The 25,322-nt window shown below is 44.0% G+C and overlaps 2 protein-coding genes across 6 annotated transcripts in view; one reads left to right on the top strand and one right to left on the bottom strand.

Moving 5' to 3' along the window:
• LOC134157043 (adenosine receptor A3-like) overlaps positions 1-25,322 on the bottom strand; it is a 122,566-nt gene that overhangs the window by 21,164 nt on the left and 76,080 nt on the right. The window lies entirely within an intron of this gene.
• Positions 1-25,322, top strand: part of RAP1A (RAP1A, member of RAS oncogene family) — a 36,033-nt gene that overhangs the window by 2,953 nt on the left and 7,758 nt on the right. For 2 of the 4 annotated variants that reach the window (XM_062605643.1, XM_062605642.1), the window contains 5 exons: positions 14,551-14,621; positions 18,361-18,444; positions 21,317-21,385; positions 22,714-22,770; positions 24,185-24,325. In XM_062605643.1, the coding sequence (XP_062461627.1) occupies positions 18,388-18,444; positions 21,317-21,385; positions 22,714-22,770; positions 24,185-24,325 (324 nt within the window). In that variant the 5' untranslated portion in view covers positions 14,551-14,621; positions 18,361-18,387. Of the gene's footprint in view, positions 1-14,550; positions 14,622-15,407; positions 15,463-18,360; positions 18,445-21,316; positions 21,386-22,713; positions 22,771-24,184; positions 24,326-25,322 lie in introns of those variants that run through there. The other 2 variants (XM_062605645.1, XM_062605644.1) reach the window with 2 other exon arrangements.

Raw genomic sequence — 25,322 nt, 5'->3', positions numbered from 1 at the left:
AGACTGACTTTTAAAGCTTGCTCCAGTGTGTTTGAATTTGGTTTCAGCCTTGATTTGAGGTGGGTGGTTGTTGGGTTTTCTTAAGAGGGGATGGTGGTTACAGTATAGCCTGAATTCACTTATACCGAGCTCTGAACTAGTGATTGATTTGCTTTTACTCTTTCTTATTTAAGGAGCAATAGGAAATGAAGCAGAATTTTAATGAAAGCATCTTCTTGGAGGAGTGCTCATAAATCCAGGGTCAAATTTTCACATGGGCATTTGTGCTCACACTTTACACTAGTTTCTGGTGCTGGCAACTTGACATCTAATGGCAGAGATAAGTAAGGATATTAGGAAGTTGAAAGAGAAGTTCGTCTTGCTGAGCTGTCTCCTTCCATCCAGTCTGCCTCATTGAGATGGTCAAACTTGTGTTCTCTTTGCTGCAGTACTGAAGTGTGGTAGCAGCCAGGATTTGACATTTTGGGTTGTTAGGCTGCTCTCAGGGTATAAATGAATGTCCTAAAAAGTCCACCTCTCAAACAGGCTTCTCCTTGGATTACATGCTGGCATCATAAGGACAGAGAGGATAAAGGAGGACCTAGTTTTAATTCATAAAGCCCAGGTTGGAACAAGACTACAGCTGTATTAGCTTATGGCTGCTATTCTACAGATTGAAGGTACAGTATGCTTCCTGCTATGAGGGTTGCAAATATAATCAAGTTCAATATAGTTCAGTTAATGGAAATGTTTAAATAAAGCCTAAAGTTTTGAAGGTGAATCTATTTCAATTGTATATCTGCAAGTAGGTTGCATTGGTCAGTCTAAGAAGAGAGGCACAATATTTATGGGTAAAACACTTCCCAGAATGGTTAACTTTATATTCTTTTTCAGGCAGTACACTTAGAACTAGTAGTGGGTTATTCATCCTCTGTGCTTGTATTAGAGCTCTTGGGCAAGTCAAAAATTGAGCTCCTTTGCATTCCTGTTGTTGAGCATTCAGGAACACTTGGAAGCAAGAACCAAGTAGGAGTCAAACTGATCCAGTTTAGTGTCTCCAACACCAATATTAGAATGAAAACAGAAGTGTTGGTTAAATGAAGAACTGTTCAAATAATACACTAGAAGATAAAGGATTAAAATAAATGTGAAGAAGATATACTTTCATTACTGGCTTCTCAATGAGAAGGATGTAAAAAAGTTACCTAATGTAAGGTATCAGAGAGTACACTTTCTATATGAGTGTGTTGAAATAGAAATAACCCTGGAATTGCCTGCATGTGCACTTGCAAATTACATGTTGATAAAATTGTATCTAATGTCATATGACATTAATTCTGTATTTCAGTGATGCTTTTAGCATTCTTCCCTAAAAGTCCTAAAGCCCCTAGGAAAGTTATTGCAGGAATGATATCTTATTTAAATATTCTTTGATAGTCTAAACCCAGTGTAGTTGAGATTTGCATTTGAGACAGGTCTGAGTGTTCTGAGTGACATGGCATGAGGTTGGCATGCCATAGTCTTAGCTTCATGACTGGTTCTGCTCCAAAGCATCGCCCACTCTGGTGTTTTACTGCCTGTATTTGTGTTCCTGCCTCTGGGGTTTCAGGGAGGACCCCACTGCCAGAGCATGGACCTGCCTCTGTAAGGGATATCTCCATGCATAAAGAAACCCAAGGTTTTTCAGATTATAGCTGGTATAAAGTGGATGTTTCATGCCTGTTTACTCTGTAGTGTTAGAAGCAAACGGAACCGAGAATGTTTGACAGAAGCTGGATGAGCAAGGTAGGTTCTGAAACCTCACGGTGTGAGTTTAGTTTTATCTCAACATCCACAGGCATGTCACCAAGTGATTGACCCTGCCTGCCTCTTTGAGCCTGCCATGGCAGGGGAAGGGCAGTGCTGCAGGCTGAAAGGATGAGAGGCCATGGTGACAAGTGGCAACAAGGGAAATACCAGCTAAAGCATGGACAGGCTGTTCCTCTGGGAGTGGTTAAGCACTGGAGCAGGCTGCCCAGGATCTTTTGGCATCTCTGTCATTGCACAAATGCAGAACTTGAATGGGCAAGGTCCTGAGTGGCCTGGTCTGCCTTTGAGGGTAGCCCCATTAGGAGCAGGGGTTTGTAGCAGAGACGTTTGGGGGCCCATTGCAACCTGAATTACCCTCCGTTTCAGTGAGTTTACGTGGTATGGTTGTGTTACCTGGTAGGGAGGGCAAGATGCAGTGAGTGGCCAGAGCTTCAGGCTGTGGTTTCAGAGTCATTAAACACAGTCACACACCCCAGTGTCTCCCTTGCTGATGCATGCACTCTCAGGTGTTGAGATAGCTCAGGGAGAAGAAGAAACTGCAGTTCCTACATCTGACTTAGGGCAGTGTCCTTCTGTCTGTCTTGTGCTTGGACTGTAGCAGAGGTAATGTGGTGGCCATCTGCTTTGCCTGCTACATCTGGAAAGAACATGACCTGTGGCTTCTTCTGGGTGGTGGATAAATAGGTGAATATTTGCTCTCTGTCTTCAGTGGTAATGGGTTATTTGTAAAGAGCAGCCTGCATTTATCAGTCTGCTTTTCTGTTGCAACAAACTTAGGGTCTTTGCTTGTTTTTCAGTTGGCTTTGCTTGTGCTGTTGGTGACTGTTAAGTTCACTCAACAGTGGGTTGGGTTTACGTATCTGCAGGCTGACTGAGACCATTTGGAGCTAAATGGCTCATTATTAGGAGCTTCCTGTTCTTTCCTGTGATAGTAATAATGGTATTAATGCCTATTTTCTGAGCTCTCTTCTGGAGGAAGGGGAGTGCAGGGGGAAGCTGTATAGACCTCAGTGACATCAGCGCATTGGTCAGGCACAGCATGTACCTGGTATTTACACTGAAATGCTCTAAAATCTGTTCTGGTGGTAGACTTACTGATGCCATTTCACTTCCAGGTTTGGTATGAGACAAGGTTTGATCTCCAAAGCTCTGGGACAGAAGGTAGTTACTGAGAGATCACTTCTCGCCTTGCAAATACTGCAATAATTAGGGTTGTCTGAATCAGTCCATTTAATGATATTAACATGAAGAGCCTGTGGGAAGATGGGTGGTGTTCAAGGAGGAGGCACTGAGTGTTACATTCCTAATCAGAAATGGTGTGTTTAAAGTCAAATTGCATTCATCTGCTGTGGGAAGATCCTTTAAGGTATGTGTGGGAAGAAGTGGGACACCGGAAACCTTCCCTAATTTTGATCCCCAATCCTTTTGGGGCTTATAACTTCTGTAGTTGCAGATTGCTTTCACAACACCATGGTAGCCAGTGCATCCAGTTAAAGGTGAGATTAAAGCTGTGTTGTTTCTGTTTCTCCTGTGATAGAAGTCCACAGGGCATGACAAAGGGCTCTTTTCTCCCCATGTCAGCTGGCTGAAGCAGGTAGGGTAACTCTGCAGGAATCTGAATGCGGCCACATGAAGATGATGTTTTGATGTGTGTGTTGCTGATGTTTTGATGTGTGTTACTGCTCCGTGCTGCGAGTGGTCCAGCAGGTATTGGGTGCTGGCTGTTGGGAAATACCTGCTATACCTGAACTGGCACTTCCTCAATGCAGCTGTAGTGGCTTGGTGTGAACCCAGGGGAAAGCACGTATTTAGTTCTTGGGATTGAGAAATGCAGATACTGGCAAAGACAGACCTTGGTATGTTTTGAAAACTGCTGTTTGTTTTCTTTTGATGAACAAACCCCTTTATCTGGGGGGATAGTCTGACCTTCTACAGGGCTTTTACAGCAGGGAAGGAGCAGGTCATATAGGACAGACAGCAAAAAGGAAGCTCCAGGGCTGCTTATAGCCCACACCTTACAGGTGGTTGTCTTGGCTTTCTCACCCCTCTCACTTTGTTTCCTGGCTCCCCATATTTTCAGTCAATAGCAGCCCCATTGAGCAGGTGGCCTGAGTCATTTGGGTTTGTTATTTCTTTTGAATATTGATAAGATGGAAAGTATTTAAATCCAGCTGAAGCAAGAGGTCTGGGGATGTCCCCAGCAGTGGCTGTGTTACGGCTGAAACATCTTTATTAATCACTTGAAGGAGTGAGTTAAGACTGTGTGCTGCCTTGATGCTTCACACGCTCATGTAAGGAGCAGGATGAGCATTTCTGTCATAGGTAATTGTTGCCCTGTTGAAAGTTAACTGCAAAAACCTGCTTTTTGGACGTGTACTGCAACTGGTAGCTCACTGTCAATCGGTTGCATTGTGTGACTGCTGGTTGCTGGAGCATTACAGAAAAACACAGTTGCATTTCACTTGTAAGCAGCTAGAACTGCACATTCTGGAACGTCTGGGGGGGTTGCTGAAATATTTTGTCATGTTCTAATACAGACAAAAATGTGACTTTGTCATATTTAAATTAGGGCATTGCGTGTGAACCCAGAGCTGTGAAGTCTGCGCTTTAGAAGGTCTGAGCATCGCTGGCTGTAGCTGGCTGCAGTTTGCACTCACTCGTGGGTGCTGCGTGCTTCTAGAAGACTGCTGTTTTGCCCCAGTGAATAATCTGTGTGGAATTGGGCATCTCGTGTTTTTAACACATTAATTGGAAATAGACCCTTCCTCTGGAAAGCACCGGGTATGTGGGAGGAGCAGTTTGGCTGGATGTATTGGTTGCAGCGCCTTTTATGTTGCTTTTTATGTAATAGTCTTTTCTCTAATGCAAATAAACTTGGAAGTTGTAGGGAGGGGCTGCTGAGAAGAGGGAAACTTTCATTACAGACAGCTGACACGCAGAATAATATCTTTTTATATGCCACCTACCACGTGATGGCTTGAAGTAAATCATAGTTCACTGGGGAAGGTTATTTCTGGCGCAGTTCTGCTTTTTGCGTAAGTACTCTCATTCCAGCACATCTTGCTTTACCCTGAGGTTTGATGTGTTAGTACTGTGCTGGCTAACTCACTGCCTATCAGGCCTGGAGGACAGAGATCTTGATGGATTTATGAAATAAGTACAGCTGAAGAGAAAATAAATTCAGCCAATTGTTGCTTTCTGCTTTGGATTACGACGCTAACTGGAGTTGAAAATAACATGAAGATTAAAGATACAGACTGAAATGGTTCCAGGCAGCCTATCTCATGAAATATTTATACACTTAGGGCTTTTTAACTCATCAGAGAGATGAAAAAGAAAGCCATAGGGATTACAATATTCTTACGGCTTCATCTTATTTCATTAGTACACTGCGTTGGCATATTGACCACTACTCGCATGCAGTCGGGTTTAGAGCAAAGCTTTTTTAGGAATCTCATTGGAAATGAGCAGACAGATGTTTTAATGCTCCAGGACACTTTCCTCAATGGTGTGATTCTGAGAAAGTGAGTCTTCCTTTATTCTCTAATATCAGTACTTGTAGCTTCTCTGTTAAATGAACTGTTTGCTCTAAGCCCTCATCACAAATGCAGCATCAAGTCCAAGTCCAGAGAGCACCAACACTTGAGTGGGGCAGTAGAGTAGCTGAGCCTGCCATTAGCAGCAGTCAGAAAACCTAAGTTATGTCTGTGAAGCTGAGAGACTGAAACTTCTTTTATTGTCCTTTTCATGCCGAATTCATGTTAACTGCATCTGTATGGGCAGAAGATTAAAAAAGCTCCTAAATACAGTTTCAAACCGGTGCCTGTAGTGCCTGTGGGTCTGTATGGCTGATGGCGTATTTATAGGTTAACTGTAGAAAAGTAGAGCTGAACGGGAGTTTTAACTGTGATGGGAAGGTGTCCTAACCAAAATGGCAAGCACAGAAATGGTGCATAGTGGCAGTTAACATTCAAATTCAGTGTTGTATGTTCTCAGGTCTTGCTCAGAGTGCAGAGCTGGCTGTCTCCAGGCCATGTGTTAAACAAATTTGCATACTCATACTTTATTTTTTTACTATTGCCTTACATCTTATCATTTCCAAGACAAAAGAAGAGTTTACTTCTGTTCCTGATTGAATACTGTTGGTGGGGTGGAGGAGAAGTCAGTGGTACTCATCTTGTTAGGCTGTGTCCTCCCTTCCTCATGTGTTAAACACAGTGGGAGCAGGAGTCCAACTGCCCCTGGGGTTGTTTTATTGTTGGTGTTTAAAGACAGCTGTAGAATAATCTATTTTGGTTGTAATCAAGCTTGACCTATAAATACTGAAGTGGCTCACAGAAAACTGATTTAAAGTGTCAGATCTATTTCCTTTAGGGGTTAGTTAGAAAATAAAAATACCTTTTTATTTTCCACAAAGGAAATTCCAGGGTAAATGGTCAAAGGAGTTTGGCCTCTTTTAAGCCTGGTAGGCTCAGGAGGATTTGAAAACTACAGAGAACCCCCAGTGCAGAGATTGGGTCTGCCAGTGGTTTGGTCCTCAAACTTCCTGGCCTGAAAATTCCCGTCAGGCTTCAGCACTAAAGTGTTAATAACAGTTCTGAATATTCCTTCAGTTAAATCTCATGTGGAAGAAAATCTGATTTTTGTTGTAAAAGACAGCTCAGTTTCCCTTTGCCCCCAGATTCCAGGAAGCAGCATTAAGGGACTGAGCTAAATACTGATGGATTAAGTACCACATTAAATAACTTCATTTACTTATGAAAACTAATAAAACCATTACTTTTTCTTCTATTTGCAGTTAATTCTGTACATTAACTTCCTGTTATTCAGACTATTATTAAGCCTTAAAATGAAGACGTTTCAAAAGGTACAGTTTTACTTTACAGTACTTAAATACATCCACGGTGAGCTGCGTTCAAGTACTCCTTGCATGGATACTCATTACTGGAGGGGTTTTATTTAAACTGATAAACAATGTAGTATTAATAAGTGGCCATATGGTAAGTAGGGCTTTTCATTCAAGAAACTCAGTGTTAAAACAGGCGTTTAATTAGCCACATTGCATGGGAACAGTAGGTGTTTTGGTTGCTTGTGGCTGACACACACAAAACAGCAAAGCATTTTTAAAGCAGTGAAAATTAGACTGCATATGCAAACCTGACCTTTAGCTGGGTCTGCATGGTCAAATGCAGTGTGTACACACAAACTGTTCGTGGCAGTTTTGCCTGTAAGATTTAAAGAATCTCAGTATTTTCTGGCGCTTGTAAGTTAGCCCAGGCTCCTGAAAAGCTGGGCAGGGGTCCATGCTAACAGGCAGCGTGGTGTTTAGAGGCTTAGAATTTATCATTGATGGGTAGAAATACACTTGAAGAGCTGTTTAAACCTCTACAGTCTTTTACTTTTGAGAAGTTTCAAAGATCTAGTTGAAGATGCCCTTGCTCATTGCAGGGGTTTGGACTAAATGACCTTTGCAGGTCCCTTCCAACCCAAAATACTCTATGATTCTAACCTTAATCATGAGGAAGCTCTATTGATCCCTCCATCAAAAATTAGATGCTGGAGGCCAAGTAAGGACAAACAGGGTTCCAGCCCCCAACAGTGCCCAGGGCTTTGGGACCAGTGTCTGTTGTGTCTATTACTGCAGAAATAAAGTGCAAGCTGTAGTTGCAGTGACAGTCTGGCTACCTCCTGCCACTTATTTACTGTAATTACATAAACCAGGAAGAACATAGTTAAGAACGTTGCCAAGCTACTATCAGCACAACAGATTATTCTTCCTAAGTCTGATGTAGTTGGTGTTGTGCTGCGGTTGAGCCTTCTAGAGTCTGTCTGGTATTTAATCTGTATTAAGAAAGGTCACACCATTTTTTCCAGTAAAGAAAATGGGTAAAACCACTCTGTAGGTCTTCAAAATCAGTGGTGGGCTGTGGCTTTGGTGGACAACAGATGGGGGAAGTCCCATGAACAGCTTCTATGTCTAATGTTTATGCCCTTTAACATTTGCATGTTTTGCCGATGAGGAAGGGGGAAAGGAAGTCTTTTTCTTCTCTTAAGAAGAAGCTGTTGAGAACTCCTCTGAACTGTGTAAAGCCCTTTGCTTTACTCAAGGAGCTCTAGATGGGGAGATATGACAGAGTGGATGCTATTGCTTGGGAGGGCCTTGGTTCTGCTGGCTCTCTGCTATGCAGGTGTTGGCTGTGTGGTTCATCGTCTGTTTCCATAATGTGGTTGCACAATACTTCCCGTTAAACTGTTTTATGTATATAATTGAGAAAAGTCTATTTTCCTCTAGGTCCACCCAGTTCAGGTGGATGTCAGCTTTCCAGTATCTGTAGGGGGCCTAAAAGGATGCCGGAGAGAGACTCTTATCAGGGACTATAGCTTAGGGTTCAAACTTAAGCAGCGGAGATTTAGGTTGGATATAAGGCAGAAGCTCTTTGCTGTGAGGGTGCTGAGGCGCTGGCACAGGGTGCCCAGAGAAGCTGTGGCTGCCCCATCCCTGGCAGTGTTCAAGGCCAGGTTGGACACAGGGGCTTGGAGCAAGCTGCTCTAGTGGAAGGTGTCCCTGCCCAAGGCAGGGGTTGGAGATGGATGAGCTTTAAGCTCCCTTCCAACCCAGACCATTCTCCAGTTCTATGATGCTGTGTCCTTCCTCCTGCTTGCAGAGCAGTGTGCATTAGTAGTAGATCTGCCACAGTGCTGCAGTCCAGTTGGAGCTGCTGCCAGTGACAGTGAGTGATGCAGTGGTTTGTTCTAATCTGGGGACACGGTGTTTGTTGGTCTTTGGGTTTTGCTTCTGGCTTCCTTTCCCCTGCCTTCACCTGGCACATGTCCCTAGCAACTTTCTGCAAGTGCAGACCAATAGGACAAGAAAGCAATTAGCCGTTCCAGCACAGCTTTGGCTGCCCAAAGTGCTTGTTCCTTGCCTGGAGTGCCTCTAGAGCAAAGCAATTCCAAATGAATAAGTAGGCAGTTGCTTACATAGAAGTTAACATTCTCATACTTAAAATGGCAAGTTCAGCATGAAGCTGGTTGCAGAAAAGATCACAGACTGCAGAAGATCAATCTTGGTCTGTTTTGGGCATAAAATCACTTTTTCACGTTGCGGAATTACCGCTGTCTCCACGGAAGGTTCTTTCCCTGCCTTTTTTGTGTGTGCTGTAGTTAATTTGCTCAGCACAGCACTGAAGGCAGAAAAGACGACTCTGTTGCTAGAGGACTTTACTCTTAGCCCAGGCTTTTATGGCCTTGGCCCTGCGTCAGTAACCTCCTCAATGCACTGCGGAGGATGTGAAATTGTGCAGAAACGGGCGATTTGGATGCGGTTCAGAGGAGCACACGGCCGGGACTTCAGCTGTGGAGAATGGATGCGTGCAAGATTTGCAGGCTGCTCTCTTGCCTTTTTCCAGTTGAACACTTCAAATAACATCTCCGAAGAGCGTCAGGTTTCTCAGATACTTGTTTGCTCATTTGGCTTATCACTGGCTTGGCTTTTTGCACGTGCTTTTGCCTGTGGTTTTTGGTTTCTAGCTAATACTTCAAACCAACAACAAGTATGTAGATATCATGATTGACAGAATCATGATTGCCTCTCACTTGGACAAGGTATGTCATTAAAACGCTGCTGCCTTCTTGTCTGTAAACGGACAAAGGGTGAAAATTTTCTCTTAGAGGAGTATGAAATGTTATAATATTGAAATATTGCCATGCTTTTCACTAATCCCAGTGAGTTCACTTTATAGTTACTTCATTACAATGCTTTTTAGCACAGTCGTGGTTCAGGACTAGATCCAGTTCCCAAGTTTTATTATAGGGAATTGGAATTCACTTATGAGTTGTTTCAGGTTGCCAGGTTGGATGGGACTCGGAGCAAGCTGCTCTAGTGGAAGGTGTCCCTGCCTGTGGAAGGCGTCCCTGCCCGTGCCAGGGGGTTGGAAGTGGATGAACTTTAAGGTCCCTTCCAACCCAAACCATTCTGTGGTTCTGTGGTTCAGTTCTTTGGTGTTCTTAGGCTCCCCTGAGGAGCACGTGTGTTCCTAAGTGTCCAAAACACCTGTTTTCTAACGCTGGAGTTACAGGAGTATAAAATAGGTGGATTAAGTCCTAATAATAACTCAGTGTTTCCCCTGCGCTAAATTATGGAGAACAAAAGCTTATAAACCTGGGGGGACTGTATGGATGCTGCAGTCAGTAATGCTCTGCAGTTGGGTAGAGATGTATCCTACGACATGATGGTGTTTATAGTTAGCTACACACTTCTTGAGTTGTAGTTGATTTGATGCTGAAAGCAGTCAGTGGAAATTCTAAAGTTGTTACTCTTAAAAGTGTAAAATTGAGGGTGAGATTCCTGCCATAATGTAGAAGAGATGTATGCTGCTATAAAATGTTAATATATAAAAGACATTTACTTGGGTGTCAGATGCCAGGGTGATAATGAGCAATAAAAGAGGCAGACTCTGAATGGAAGTTTGTCAAATTTACTTTAAAGTCACATTGAAGTCCTGCTTCTTGTCCCTTTTTTTGGTCTTTTTTCTTCCCTCTGGTTTTTATGATGTTAATGGCATCAGGAGAGGTTATTAAGGAGGTTTTCTGTGTGCCCTAAAGACAGGGACATTCACTGCCTTGGAGAAGGGACTTGGCAAGTGAGTCCATGGCCATGATTTGTATTATTTAAGTGAATTCTGTGCTAGCTTATAGGATGAGTCTATGGTGGTGTATGCCTCACTGCTTTTTATGGGAGGTGTCTGTTAAGTAATTGTGTGATTTGCAGACAAACACCCTTTCATTTGTGATCCACCATCGCTCCTCCCAACACGTTTCCATAGTTCATGTGTAACAATTGCATAATCGTTGACAGCTTTGATTAATTTTAGGGAAGTATTTAATGTGCTTTTGACTTCATTGAGTAATATAATATCCAAGAACATGATGTATAACAAATATGTAAGCAGTCAATGAGTGAAGCTGTCATCTGGCAGTGCCAGAACAGGGCACTTTGTGCCTCCAGCTTGGCAAGTGCAGGTCCTTGGTGAAGCCAAGGGTAGAGCCCCGGGTCTCGTGTTTCCAGCTTTCATTGCTGCATCGTTCTTTGTGTTTGTTTGGGTTTTCTTATTGTGGAGGGAATCCGTCAGTTTTAATGTGATTTTGATCATCATAAGTCTTGCCTTTGCTGAAGTGCTGGATTTGAGTTTGCTTTGCAACCACAGCTCTCGGTAATGAAGGGATTTTGGTGGGGTATTGAGCAGTGTTTAGTAGACTCTCCAAAAAACCCTACCCCTTTTCATGGCCAAGTTCACAGTAACATAAAAAAACTGGCATGAGGAGCACTTAGAGTTCAAAATCAAACAGTCTTGTTTGGAGTAGCCACGACTCAGGATGGAAGTGCCAGGGTAAAAATAGCTGCAACACGTGGCTGTAACATCCCTGGAATCTGCCCCTCTCAAGGAACAGGAAAGCGATGGCCACAAGGGTCCAGCCAGCCCCATACACCTACATGTTTCTCTCACAGGTCTGTAAAGTGCTGATAGCACGTTTCCCCTTGGAAATGTTAAGTAATTTGGTTTCTGCATGTGAAAATGAGCAAGGGAGGTGTGGGTGATAAGCAGGGCAGTGCTCAGGAGGTTGTTCTCTTTTCTTCCTTCCCTAAAGCTGGGTGAGTGGTGTTTGCTCCCTCCTCTCTCCCCTTTTCCCCCAGGGATATCTTTCCCTATCTTTCTCCATCCCAGTGCATCACTCCAGGGAACAAGAAGAGAGGAGGATATTTGTCAGGTTAAAAGTACACGTGGCTGTAGAAGCTGCACCTTGAGAGGCCCTTTCACGTTGTCTCTAGGAACTGATGCTTGTGGTTTGGTGTGTGCTCGATTGGTGCCTTGCTCTTTTCTGTTCCTTTTCTCTCACCCTTTTTTAAACTAGGGCTGTGCATCATGCTTTTTGGGTGAAAACAAGTTCTGTGTTGCTGAGCTGTCATCTCTCTTCAGCCCTGTAGCTGAGACTGGGTCAGGCTTTCGTTAAAAATCCCTGTTTTCAGGTGTGTACAGTTTGGAGCCAAGCAAATGCTTGCAGCAAGACCTGCCTGGATGAGCTCTGCTTTGCTGTAGACTCACTATGGTTGGAGAAATATTTGACAAGGATTTCAACAGCTTTGTTACCTGTTTCTAAACTGTTTTGATTTCTGTAGCTCTAAGGTGGGATGTGCCCATGGCTCTGGAGTGCTTTATGCTGAGCTGCTAAAGAGAAGTACTTTGGACCCACACTTCCCCTCCCAAACCGGAGATTATCTGCTTTTCATTTAAACTTCCTATGAGTCTACCATTAAAAGGGGAACAATTCCTTCTTTTATCCCTTGGAAGCATTCAGAAATGCTCTTGGAAGAGCAGGTAGCTGAGTAAAGCCAGGCTGTGTCATGGGGGCTTGAATACCACAGTGGCTTTCCAAGCCTTGACCTGCCCTTCTCCTTTACTCAGGCAGTTAAAGCCTGTGAGCCTGGGCTGTTAATGAAAGGCAGCAGCTGCCCCTCTAGATGCTCTTCAGGTAGTGTCACACGTGTGATGTCTGTGCTGGCAGGGCTGGGATGATGGCCTGTCCCTCTCCATCCCACAGTTATGTGTAGATGGAGGAGGAAGCAGGGTCCAGGACATGGCAGAGCTCATGCATGGGCTGGAGAGGTACAGCACAGGATGCTGGATTTATTTCAGAGATGTCCTGATAGCACCAGTGCCTGATGCTTCTGTTTCCTGTGTGCAGTGATACTGTGCCTGGTACTGGTGTGTGGCACAGCCTCCCTGCACGCAGAGGTGTGCTGGGAGATCATGTCTCTTGGCTGCAGAGGTGCAGCACGGATGCTGTATGCTTCTTATAAGAAAGAAACCTGATGGATTCCATAAAATGGCTTAATTTGTAGGTGTTGCAGCAGTCGTGGGGTTTTATCACAGCCATGCCCATTGTGAGCAGTTAAGTGATGCTTCCTCCCCTTTAAAATCACTCGGGGTGATTTGAAGCTGAGCTGCTTTATACATAGTTGGCTTTCTCCTGAATTCTTGATAGTAGAAAGTACTGAGTTTCCATCTCCTAAAATGCATTGCAAACTTGGTACAACATCAAACCAGATTATGCAGCTCTCGGTTTGTCTTTTCTAAGTGGTATCTTTAGAGTGTATTAGGGAGAAAAAGTCCCCAGGAACAAGGTGATTTGACTTTAGCTCCCATCTTTACTGCAGAAGAAAGTTGTCTTTTCATTGTGGGAAAAGCAAAATGCAGGAGGGGAGGAAAGAACCTGGAGAGCATGGGAAGCCCCCAAGTGCTTGGAGATCCCATAGCAGCCAGCTTTCAGATGAGGGTTAATCAAATCCAGTTTGTCAGAATGGATGGAGCCTGTGAATCTGTTAAAATGTGGCTCTGTCTGTTTAAACCTCCCCATTGAACACGTGCTCAGCGTGCAGTGGAAGCTCAGCCAGGGCCCTCGGTGGTGTTTCCAGCCCTGCTTCAGGTGCTGTGGCACACCAGTGCCTGTCCCAGATGCCCAAGCAGCTTCACCACAGCGAGCGGGAGCTGCGGAGGAGCAGGTTCCTCCCCCTCTGCTCTGCCTCCCCTTGCCTCTCAGTCCAGCCGTGGCTTTCTGACTCATTTAGTACTGAGTCAGGCTTTAAATATCTTTGCTGAGCTGTTTTCTGTAGCCTGTTCTACACAAACACATTGCGCCGAGTTTCAGGGGTGATGCTTTCCCACGCCGCGCTGCAGGTGCAGAGGCAATGGGGAGGGAGTTCCAAGTTGAAAGAAAGGATTTGGGAGCCCAGATCCTGCTGACTTTCATTAGGAGTTGCTCATTGAACTGTTCTTTAAAATTCCCACCCCTGGGTTAGCTGCACGGTGAATGGTCAGAAATTGAGGGAGGGTGGTCATCAGTGTTTTTTGGGGGGTTAAATCCATGGTGTTGAGGGGGAAGTGGTGACAGAGGAAAGGGAAAAAGACTTTGGAAATGTGTGCGAACTATTTGCAAGGGCAGTCATCAGATTGTGGGCAGAAGTGGCAACTTCACATAAAACGCCAGTCAAAATTGCTGTCAAGGAACAACAAGCAAGCTATTTAGATGATTAGAGAGGACGTCCCCCTGTGATGGCAATCTTTTCCTCCCATGTCTGCAGACTGTATTTGATTGCTATTAAATCTGGTAGGCAACAATAAGAAACTTGCAATTTTGTCTTGTTTTTTAAAAAACAAGACAAAATTGCAAGTAACCTGTGCTCCTAAATGGAATCTCAAGCCAACGAGGCCGCAGAATGAGCCTGATCTGATGGAAGGTGAGGGGGGATGGAGCAGAGCTGCAGAGCACAGGGACAGGTTTTACTTCTCGCTCCCAAAAGCTAGTGCAGTCCTGCACTAAGCAGAAATGTGACCTTTACAGTTGTGAGCTTGATGTTTTAACCTAATGAAGTTCAACTTTGTGTCTCCTTTCTATGGTTTTCCTTAACTGCATCTCCAATTCGTAAAGCAATTTTAATGACCTAATCAAGTAGAAATTGTGTTCTGCCATTGCCTTCCCCCTCAGTCTTTCCCTGTCCTAGAGGCAAGGTTAAACTGTGCTGGAGTTCTTGTTTCTAAGGCAGTTCAATTTGAGTATTCAGACATTGCGTAGAGCTCCATTGATAAGGCAAAGGGCAGATTTTGTAACAGGCATGTTTTGGTCTGAAAGCATCAAGAGAAGATTTGCTGCTTGCATACACTGTCATTTGAAAGCTGATTAATTCTTAATTTCTTTTTCTTTTAGTCCCTTGTTAGGGAGCCCGGAAAAACCTTCAGTAAGGCTGCTAACACTGATGAGAGATCTTTTATGCCAAGGTAGGAGGGTTTTAATATTCTCTATATATTTCAAATGAAATTTCTAGCTGTGAAAACACAGGTTGGGGAGCTTTTTGAATGGATAAATGTGTAAGGTATAAGGGTTACTTGAATCTGACTTCCTGTAGTAAGGAAAAGAAACCCTGCAGCTTCGTGTTCTGTCTTTCCTGATGTCCTCTGCTAGAGCTCAAAATACAGATCTGTGATTACAGTCCAGGCTTTTTAAGGCTGAGTCAAGAATGTGTCTGCTCTGATTTTTAAGGCTTTTGTTATCTTCTTAATGGCGATTGTGTCATCAGTTATGGCCAGAGTTTCATCAAGTTATACAAAACCATCAGCCCATGTGCTCTTACCACTGTCTTCCTCGCCCTGAGCAGCGTATCTGCACCTCCTGCCACTCATAGCTCTATCAGTGTTTGGAGAAGGGGAAACTAATACATACAAACTGCCTCCTTCAGGTGGATTAAATCATTCTTGGGTGTTTGCAGCTCACAGCGAGCACAGTGTGAAGTTCTTGCACCCACTCGCTTCCAGTGCTGTGTTCAGTTATCTTCTTTATGCTTCTCTCACCCCACCACCCAAATTACAAACTTCCTGATGAGCTGGTGAAGCTTCTCGAACAAGAGAGGCTGATGTTTGCGTCAGGTTTATCTCCTGAAGGGCCTCAGCTGTTCTCCCCACACCGCCCTCCCCACAGCCTCTGCCTGGCTGCTTCCGCTGGTTGGGAAATACCCTGAGAGTTTTGCTTCTTCATCCCCTGATTCAGCCACTCGGCTGCAGCAGGGTGAAAGACCATTTGTGCTGCTGGGGGAGTGTGAGTGCTGCCTGGATGAAGATGCAGGTGAGCAGGTGCTTGGAGCTGTGTTTCAGGTTACAGCTTCATCTGCGCTTGCATCCTTCTGCCATCCTGCCTGCGTTTCCTTTCCCTTTTGTATATTAAACAAGATATACTGCATCTTTTCCTCACTTTTCCATCTGTTCACAGGATAGGGCCCTTCTTTCTTTCTTCAGGAAGGAGCTGAGCATCTTTAGGCTGATGCTGTGAACAACTGACTGCCTGTTTCTGTTGCTTCCCAGGCAGTGTTGGTGACAGTAGCGTCAAGGCGATGCTGCTGGTAAAGAATAAGGAAATGAAGAGATTAATCCTGGCTTTAAGCTGAAATAGGGTAGATTTAGATGAAATATTATAAGAAGTTCTTTACTGTGAGGGTGGGGAGGTGCTGGCAGGGAAGCTGTGCCTGCCCCATCCCTGGGGCCAGGTTGGACAGGGCTTGGAGCAACCTGCTCTGGTGGAAGGTATCCCTACCCATGGCAGGGGGTTGGAACTAATGAGTTTCACAACATTTACAACAGCACTAAAAGTTGGGGTTTTTTTTACACTCCTTAGTGATCATATATTTTTTACTCGAAAGAAACACTTAACACCCGTAATACTCATTCCCTTTTGAAACATAGCTGTTGCTTCACAGCGTGCAACTCCACTACACAGAGCTCTGGATAGAAATGAATGCTACTGTGTCTAACTGTATTTAGGTGGGCATAAACAGCTGCCAAATGAAAAGTTGGCTAGGATGCAGCATAGTAATTTCTTGAGCACTCTATTCATGTTGTATAAACAGATAACGTACTTGTGAAAGAGCTACAAGATAATTAAGGCGTGTGGGGTTTACAGGAAGAAGGCTCAGTAATAGGGCTCAGTAATAAAGTTTCAGGATCTTGGCTTCCTGTTGCACCTGAAAAAAAGACATCAGCAAATACTGTAGAGGAGAAATGAGAAGCTGGTCTTGTACAGCTCCCAGCTGAAACTTTCCCACAAGTAGTTTTACTATAAATAAGAAGTGAAAGAGTTCGCAGCTAAATTTAACCCTTAGCTTGATTGCTTTCTGGGTTTTCTTAGGTGGACCAGGCTGTGGAACTGTAGGAAGATGAAGGGGATCAATAACTTGGATTTATGCTTTGTAAAAAATGCATTGCCTTTTAATTCCTAAGGCTCATCAAAGGGAAAATCATCGCTGATTGGAATTCCCCTCTCCTTCCCATGCAAAATCATGATTTTTGAAAGGAAGGAAGTGAATGTCACTTCTTGGGGAACTTTTCAAGCAGAAGAGCTTACGGTTGCCAGAATTCTAACCAAACACGTTGCCGGTGTACTAGAGTGCATAGCCATCACTTGCTCTGCTTTTAGATACTCAAAGTTACCATTCCGGAAAATCCCTTTCAGTTTGACTTCATTTCACAATTTCTATGAAGTTAAGCAACTGCAACTCATGTAGGCTACAAGAGTCAAAGAAAAACCACCCCAAGGTGCTTAAAACTAAGGGCTGCTGCTGATAGCTTTGGCTTTATTCCCCCTCTAAGGCTTGGGTGAGGGAAGGGCAGCTTGGTTACGTGATTCAAGAAAGCCTCAGTGCAGGCAGGTGAGCCCTGTATTTCTGTTCTTCTGGCTTAAAAATGAGCTTCAAGTCGTGCTGAACGAGCTGCAGAATTTGTATGCCCCTCTCCAGCTGCACGGGGGTCTTTTTACTTCTCTTTATACGTTTAGACCATAAATCATGCTGTGGTTGAGGAAATGAGGGTTGAAAGGAGGATGTTTGGGCAGGGTCTCCTGTAACGTGTTCAGCAGCTGTGGGTGCGTGGAAGCACGTGGGTTTCCTCTTGACTCTCTGTTTTACAGCTTTCCTTTGGGAATTGAAATGATGGGGGGGGGGGGAACAACCCTGATTTAATGATTATATAAACTTGAGACACAGATTGTCAGGGAGTTGTCCAGAAAATACAATCCCTGTTCTTTGCAGGCTGTTGTTAACGCTAGGCGACAATTTCTCCATCAGACTACCTCGAGTATGTATTTATTTCTAGAGCCATCCTCCCACTGGAGCCAGGGAACCCATAAATCCTGTGGCAACGTTGGTTTGAAATGCCTTTGAGAAATGCAGCTTGCCCAGCCTCATAGCACTCGTGTTTCTGAAGCCTTACTTGGGAAGAAAGCGCTATCTTGCTGGGGGGAAGAGGGGGGAAGATGAGGTCATTGTTTGCTTGAGCTGGGTTGATAGGGACAGCCCGGCCTGGCTTATACTATAAACATAGTGTAAAATGTTTATCACCAGCTTTGTCATTTGCCTTATTTGTCAGGGAATCTCGAGGAGAATGAGAAGGTTTCTGGTGCTGGGTAGTGAGTTGAGGGAGTTGCGAGATTGCCATAAAAAGGCAGAGTCCCTGCTTGGGCGAGCAGAGAGGTTCTGCCTTGGCAGGCGTGTGTTAGGCCTGACCTTTTCCAGAGAGAAAGTACTGACCTACATCCTTTCCTGCTGGAGGTGGGTGGGAGAAAGAAACCTCTCTGCTTGCATCTTTCTGATGTAATTTTCTGGTCTGATACTCATTGTTTTCTGCTGTAAAATGTGGAGAATGCAGAGGACAGGCAGCTGGGAGCATGTGTGTGTGGCTGCGCTGTGTTTGTGCCATGCTGTAGTCATCCTCTTCCTCTCCAAGCCCCAGCAGGGTAACGGGTCCCCTAGCCCCTAACCCTAACCCTTTGGACATCTCATATATACTTAGGCTGTAAGAACAGCCATCTAAGCTTGTAAAACCCATACATAGCTGTTACTCAGGAGCTTTTTGCTCTCAGGAGTACTCGAAGAAGGGGAGCGTGTTGCTGCTTTCAGAAGACAGGGTCATAAATTTGTACCCTTTGCAAATTCAGGGTAAACTTTTAACTGTTGGCTCTTTTCCTGCTTTCCAGGTCGTCGCTATTTGAACAGACCACACCATGCGTGAGTACAAGCTAGTGGTCCTTGGTTCAGGAGGTGTGGGCAAGTCCGCTTTGGTGAGTTGTGGGAAGTGGTATCTGCAATGAGATAAGCCCATTTTATTAAAATCATTGGGATATTTGTGTAGTGACTTCCAGGTAGCTGCTGTTGCACTGCTGTGAATGTGTTTCATGGTTCTGGAGAAGCAGCAGGCAATCAATCAGTGTTACAAGAGTTAGCATTTAGTTTCTTCCTTCCTGCATGGGTATAATGCTGTAAAGGACTGGATGGCTATGTCTGAGTATTGAAAGCCTAACCCACACTAAAACGGCGAGTGAAGTGTGGCCATGTATGGCAGTGAGTTAGGGGGTAGTTGCAGCCTTGCATACCTTGAAGGCTGTGTGTTTGCCATCCTGGATAGGACCTGAGTGAGCAGCTTGGGCTGAAAACAAGAAGTCACCTCCAGCGTGTGCAGTTCAGAGGGCTAAGAAGAGGGTGATGCCACTTTGCACTCCTTAAGTACTTGTGTTGTTTCTAGTAAGAGGTTTACATAGCAGAGTTGATAGTAAAGCTTTGTAAGAGATTTCTGTCACCTATTTATCACCGATCAGTCAAACAGCTCACTCCAACAAGAAAGGCAAAGAGCTGGTCAAGTGTAAAGTTATCTAAAACAAGGAACTGCCCTGTGTTTCCTTTTCACAGCAGATGATAATAGCTGACCAGCCCTTTATGTTGTAGGCACTGCTTCTTGCACTGTTTGTTCTGCTGAAATGAGCTCCTAGATTGGTATGCAGAATCCAGATGAACATGAGGAAAGATTATGCAGTTAGCTGTCAAATTTGATGTACTCTCTCAGAGACCCCTTCCTAATCTTTACAAGATGTAGGTGTAAAATTGTTCTCCTAAGCAATCTGTATGGCTTTTTGCACGAGCATCCCCTTGATTATCTTGCTTTTGTTACGTGATGTTTTACTCACTAGGTAAACTAAGGCGCTTATGCTGTACATCAAAATTACTCAGCATCTGACATACTTGAATTTCATTACTTGTGATGTGCAGTCTGAATCAGCATCCATCACTGGCCTTTTCAGTAGCTGAAATGCAAATACTCAGTCTGGTAAACAAAAGCTAAATTCTTCTTGACAACCTAGGTGCTAAGTAAGCATATATTGTAATTCATATGCAGCATGGATCCATTGTGTTTATAACAGCACACGGTAAGTGCCAATTAGTAGCTAAGAGTGAGTAATATTTAGCTTTCAAGGTGACTGCCTGCTTATTTAAAAGCATTAGCAAGGAGAGGTTGCAAGGTGGGATTTAAAATCACAGAGAGGTCGCTTTAAAATGCCTTTCTTCGAGCTGTAGATGCTGAACTGTCTAACAAAGAGGCTGGTGTTCAGCTGTTTTCATTGAGAGCATAGATTACAATATGGTGTTGTTTCACTGCAAATCCTCCTTACTGCTTTAACTCTTCTGTGCCAATATGATGCTGACTGTGCCTTTGGGTAAGGATGGCAGGGTAGCAGGAAAAACTTCACAGGTATTAAGGCACAGTTATTTTGCAATTTGTTTCCTGTATGGTAATTTTCTCCCCATTTCTAATAAGGGTAAATATCTTCTGGAGTGTCAGTGGGTAAATGCTATTGCCAGGTGTATCCAGGTGTCTTACATACAGTTAATAGTGGTATCTTACAATGATTTTGCTGAGATTTGTTATCTAAAGGGCAAGCTGGGACAGCCATTCAGTGTGACAAGTAAATATTGGAGAAGCAAAGGCTTTGATCATTAGAGTGTAAGGTAGGTTTATTTAGTGATGGAGGATGATTTTTAAATGAGGTAGTACTAGAAATCTTTTCTTATGTTAAAAGAAAGCAAACCATGAGGAGCTGCTCAGTTGCCAGCACACAGCGAGGTGTTCTGCATGTATCTGGCATGTGACCCTCTGAAAGCTTGCAAGCGCTTGGGTGACAGATGTGAACCCTCTTGCAGAAAAATCTCAGCCTTCTGTCCAAAAAAACACAGCCCAAAGCAGGTAGTGACTTTGCAGGATTTGCACTGAAACCCTTGTTTGTGGTTTTAAAGAGATAAGAGTTAAGTGCTGGGATCTTAGCGCTTACTTTTACAAACCACCACCACCTTGTTTTACAACCATCAACCATACCTGGGACACCCCTGTGCTGTGTTGCTGCCTTAGTGTAGATCATTGTAGGTAAGAGGGTGGAGACACGGGGTGAGAAGGAACAAAAAGCTTTGCCTTGCAGAGGATAAGTAAAGCTGCAGTGACAGGAGCCAAAGCAGGTCACGTACAGAGCTTGGACATCCAGAGATGGGCCATGTCCAAATGACAGCTTGCTGGGAAGTGTTTAGAGTAAATTCGCTTTGAATAGGTACAAAGGGGAAGAAAGGCCTCTTTGAAATGAGTGATGTCTCCTCCTTTAATGGGTTAATACAAATTGAGTAGCTGGAGAAACTCCAGATTTAACTTGCTGCTCTGAAATATGTCTGTGCTCTGGGCATGTAATCCAGAGTAGCTCCACGGAACTCTGCTGTGATTTGCATTGAAATGTGGATTTTCCACAGTGTACAGATTGCCTGTTCTTCTGATTGAATTGCAAGCCTTCCAAATTTGGTGATTTTTATTCTTCTGAAGTCACAGGCACTAGAAGAAAGGCATTTCTGAGGGTAGCATCTTTTGTGAACAAGCAAGCAAGCAGTTTTTCAGAAAACACTATGAAAATGTGCTTGAATAAAGCGATTCTTGAAACAGGAAGTACACAAATCTTATATAAAAGAAATGAAAACTTAGGTCTTTTTCTCTCCTTCTCTCTATTGAATTTTCACAGTGTTGAGTAGTTTTTGTGATGTTACTTTCTCATAAAGTGCTTCTCGGTCAATGTTACTGATTGTGCTCAGTTCACTTAATGCTTTCCTTCTTTCCTTTCTCCCCAGACTGTACAGTTTGTTCAGGGAATATTTGTTGAAAAATATGATCCAACAATAGAAGATTCATACAGAAAGGTAAAATAACAGCGTTTGTATTTCTTTTGACTCTCATAGAGCTTGCTCCTTTGTAACTATGCAGCAAAAGCTCATTGGAATGAGGAAGGCTCTTTTCTGGGAACATCTTATGGCTGCACAACATTGCAGCAGGAAAGTGATGGTGTAGAAAAGCGTCAGCCTTGGAAATGGTTTCACGCAGATAGTTTCCTCTGGCTTTATGGAATACTTCACTAGCTTAGTTCTATTTATCAGGAGGATTAAATCTCTGTTACTGCATATAAACAGGAGCTTTCACTCTCAGTCTTCGATGGCTCCAGTTGAGGCAGTTGGAGGCTGCAACTCTCCACTCTTTGCCTGTGCCTTCACTTGTACTGGGATGTGAGCTGTATTGGCTGGCAGACAAGTGTACTGCCCATCTCCTGCCAGTGCTCGTTGAGGCCTGGGGATAGGAACAGCTCAACCAAACGGGGGGCAGACTGCCACCCGGATCTGTTTGCTGTGATTTGACATAGAATTTCTACTTCAAAACATAAAGGTACCAATATTTGCTTTCTGTAGAAGTTGCTATAGGAGTTCTATACACCGTGGCTGCTTCGCCATTTAGTTCAAATGCATTCTGCTTGCTTTGGAGCCATATAAAATTCTTTGTGGTTGTTTTGGATGCAGGCTTGTAATTGCTGAGCAGAAGTCCTTGTCAGCATCCCTGACACAGTCACGTTATGCATTTCTATCAACAGAGCTGCTTTCTTCAATCCATTGATGTCAAGTAACCCATTGTTTTACACATTAGCATTAGTGCTACCATAATTAAAGGCACCAAAACATGAAACAAAAACTGGTGACATTTGTGCCTGTGATAATTAAATGTAAATTGTGATCTGAGTTCAGCTGTTAAATTTATCTCACTTCCCTGGAATTAACCTTGTTGCATCTGAGGCGTTGCTCAGTGAGTGGAAGATTTGCTAAGCCAAACAGTGAGGATCACTAAACTTTTTGCTTTGTCTTTTCTTCCCTACTCCCTTCATCCCAGCAGCAAAGAAAAATGGAAGTTTAATGTCCTTTGAGTTTTAGGGTGGATTGAGTTGAGATGTTTATGACCTCACTTAAGTTGAGATGTTTACAATGAGTGGCTCATCTAAGCCCTTATAATCACCAGAGTCCTGGAGCATAAGTGAGCTGACCCAAATGCCTGGCTTGGGGTATAACTAATCCCCTAATAGCAGCTCCTCTCTTAGCACTTAAGGGAAGTGCAGGGGGCTGGCTTTGTGGTACAAGCATAAATAAAGCTGAGATTCCTCTTGCCTGTCCTGTTTCAGTTTTAACTGTCTCTTCCCTTCTTTCCCCAGCAAGTGGAAGTAGACTGTCAACAGTGTATGCTTGAAATCCTCGATACAGCAGGGACAGTAAGTACAATTCCATTTTCTAATTGGTATGGAGTGTTCAAGGCCAGGTTGGACACAGGGGCTTGGAGCAAGCTGCTCTAGTGGAAGGTGTCCCTGCCCGTGGCAGGGGGTTGGAACTGGATGAGCTTTAAGGTCCTTTCCAACCAAAAACCAGTCTGGGATTCTGTGCAGTAATTTAAATTGAATGAGTTTGTTAAATAACCCAAACCCCAGTGTGGTGAGAGCTGCCTGCAGCCCTGCCAGCAGCACAGTGAACCCATTCCCCAGCCGGTGCCTTAGTGCTGGGACATAAGAGTTGGTGGTTCCCCTGCCCCTCACCTCTTCACTGCCATCCACCATCATCTCGCTATCAACGTACTGACACAGAATCGTTTTACAGGTTAATTTTGCAAGTGTCCAAAATAGAGAGACACATTGAAGCCACTTCCAGGCAATGCATAAGGATTGCCTCCTCAGCCTACATGGAGAGGATTTCAGAATACTCCTTACTGTGGTGGCATCTCCCTGTTCTTGTTTCATGCTGCTTGAGGCCAGTGTCCTCCCAGCCTGCAGCCAGGGCTGTGCTGCAGCTCCTTTTGCCATACCAGCGTTACCACTGTGCAAAATCCTGCTGCTAAACAAAGAGCCCTGTAATGGTTGAGTGCCCATCACAGGGGAGGACATGCTTCCTAAAAGTTTTTATTTAGAAAGCTTTGAAAATTACCAACAGCAATGCACAGGTGTGGAAGCAGAAATCATTGTTACGTGGTTCTGGTGAAGCTTCCTTTGACAAGCTTGGCCAAAGCAGCTCTCATTGGGTGCACATATTCCAGCCTGCTCTTGCATTTCATTGCAGTGAACCTTAAAGCCATTTTCATGCTAAGGATGAGTAGCATGTAGTTGTGTATGTTCAGAGGTGAGCAGGCAGTGCCTTCCCACCCTGTTGTGCTCACAATTGAACAGTGAGGCTGTGACACCGAGGCCTGTTCCCGTATCGTGGTAGAGCAGGAATTGAATTTCTGCTCCATGTCTGTTGCCTGGGGAAACTGGTCTGATGGCAGACTTGTGTTTAACACCATAGCAGAAAATAAATGGAAGAGCACTACAAAATATGTCAGCCAAATCTTAACACCTTGTGTTATGGCTTGGGGCATACAGCAGTATGTAGAGATGTAGTTTTATTGCTGCTTCTGTTCTTTTTCCCATTTTTTCAAGGAGCCTTTATCTCTTTTGGGAAGAAGAAAACCAAAGGGAAAGGGATGTGTTGATGCTTTTATTAAATTTACATGTTTTGGTGGATTTCTGTAAGGGGTAAAATGGAAATGCATACTGTACAGTACTACATTCTTGCCTCCATTACCATAAAAGTATTCCTTTGTAAATGTTCATTAGCTGCATTCAGTAGCTAATTGCTCTTAAAACTGTTTGATTACAGGAGCAATTCACAGCGATGAGGGATCTCTATATGAAGAACGGCCAAGGGTTTGCACTAGTATATTCTATAACAGCACAGTCCACATTTAACGACTTACAGGACCTGCGGGAGCAGATTTTACGGGTTAAGGACACTGAAGATGTAAGTAGAATGGTTTTTCTTCTGCAAATGGTTTAAGTGTTTGTAAGTAACCATGCAGGGATTTGTGAGCAGGATTTCCTTCTCAGAATATTCTTTGCTGTACAGCAAAGTTTCATACTGAAGTAAGTTTTCATAGGTGGTGTTGGTTGTTTCCAGTGTTGTTATTTGAGGTCCAGCACCTGCTAAAGGGTATAATGAACCCAGATTTTCTCATTTCCAGACTTTCTGGAAGTCTTAAGAGTCTTTGGGAATGGTGGGAGTTGATGGAGAGCAACTTCTCAGCTGTTGACCAAACTCTGCTTTTATGGGATTTTGGATTATTGTATGAAAATACACGTATCCCTCTTCTGAAGGAAAGCAGGATGCTGAAGGGTTAGTGGGCTGTGGTCTGTTGCTCCCATGACAGGCATGTGTGAGCAGGGAGGGTTCAGCTTTGCCCTATGGACCTGTATGTCCCTGTGAATGGTGCTGGCACTCTGCAGACCACCCTCATGGTCCAAGGCTTTTAAACTCTCAACAGTTTTCTTTGTTCCTTCTGCCTCTTGACAAGATCTGTAACCCAAAGGATGAATGAATTAAATCATTAAGAGACTCTGAAAGAGTCTTAGCTACTGATGCAAGGTTGTAATTTTCATGGAATCCCAGCCTGATTTGGGTTGGAAGGGACCTTAAAGCTCATCCAGCTCCAGCCCCCTGCCATGGGCAGGGACACCTCCCACTAGAGCAGCTTGCTCCAAGCCCCTGTGTCCAGCCTGGCCTTGAACACTGCCAGGGATGGGGCAGCCACAGCTTCTCTGGGCAACTTTTAAGTAAGAGTGACATTAAGATAGTTTGCATTCAGTCCTGTTTGGCAGAAGAAAACCATTGACTGTATTTCCAGTTTGGGCCCCAGCTCCTGTAACTGGAACTTTTTGGCTTTTAATTTCTTAAGCATGTGATTTAGTGAGGCTGGAGGGAGCCCTGTGGCTGGTGGAGATGTGTGGGAACTCTCTATAAG

The sequence above is a fragment of the Pezoporus occidentalis genome, unplaced genomic scaffold (assembly GCF_034315485.1).
Source record: "Pezoporus occidentalis ecotype Australia unplaced genomic scaffold, CSIRO_AGI_Poc_V1 ctg92, whole genome shotgun sequence".
In the NCBI taxonomy this organism is placed as follows: domain Eukaryota; kingdom Metazoa; phylum Chordata; class Aves; order Psittaciformes; family Psittacidae; genus Pezoporus; species Pezoporus occidentalis.
The sequence above is the reverse complement of the archived record's forward strand: the minus strand, read 5'-3'. Positions and strand labels throughout refer to the sequence as shown.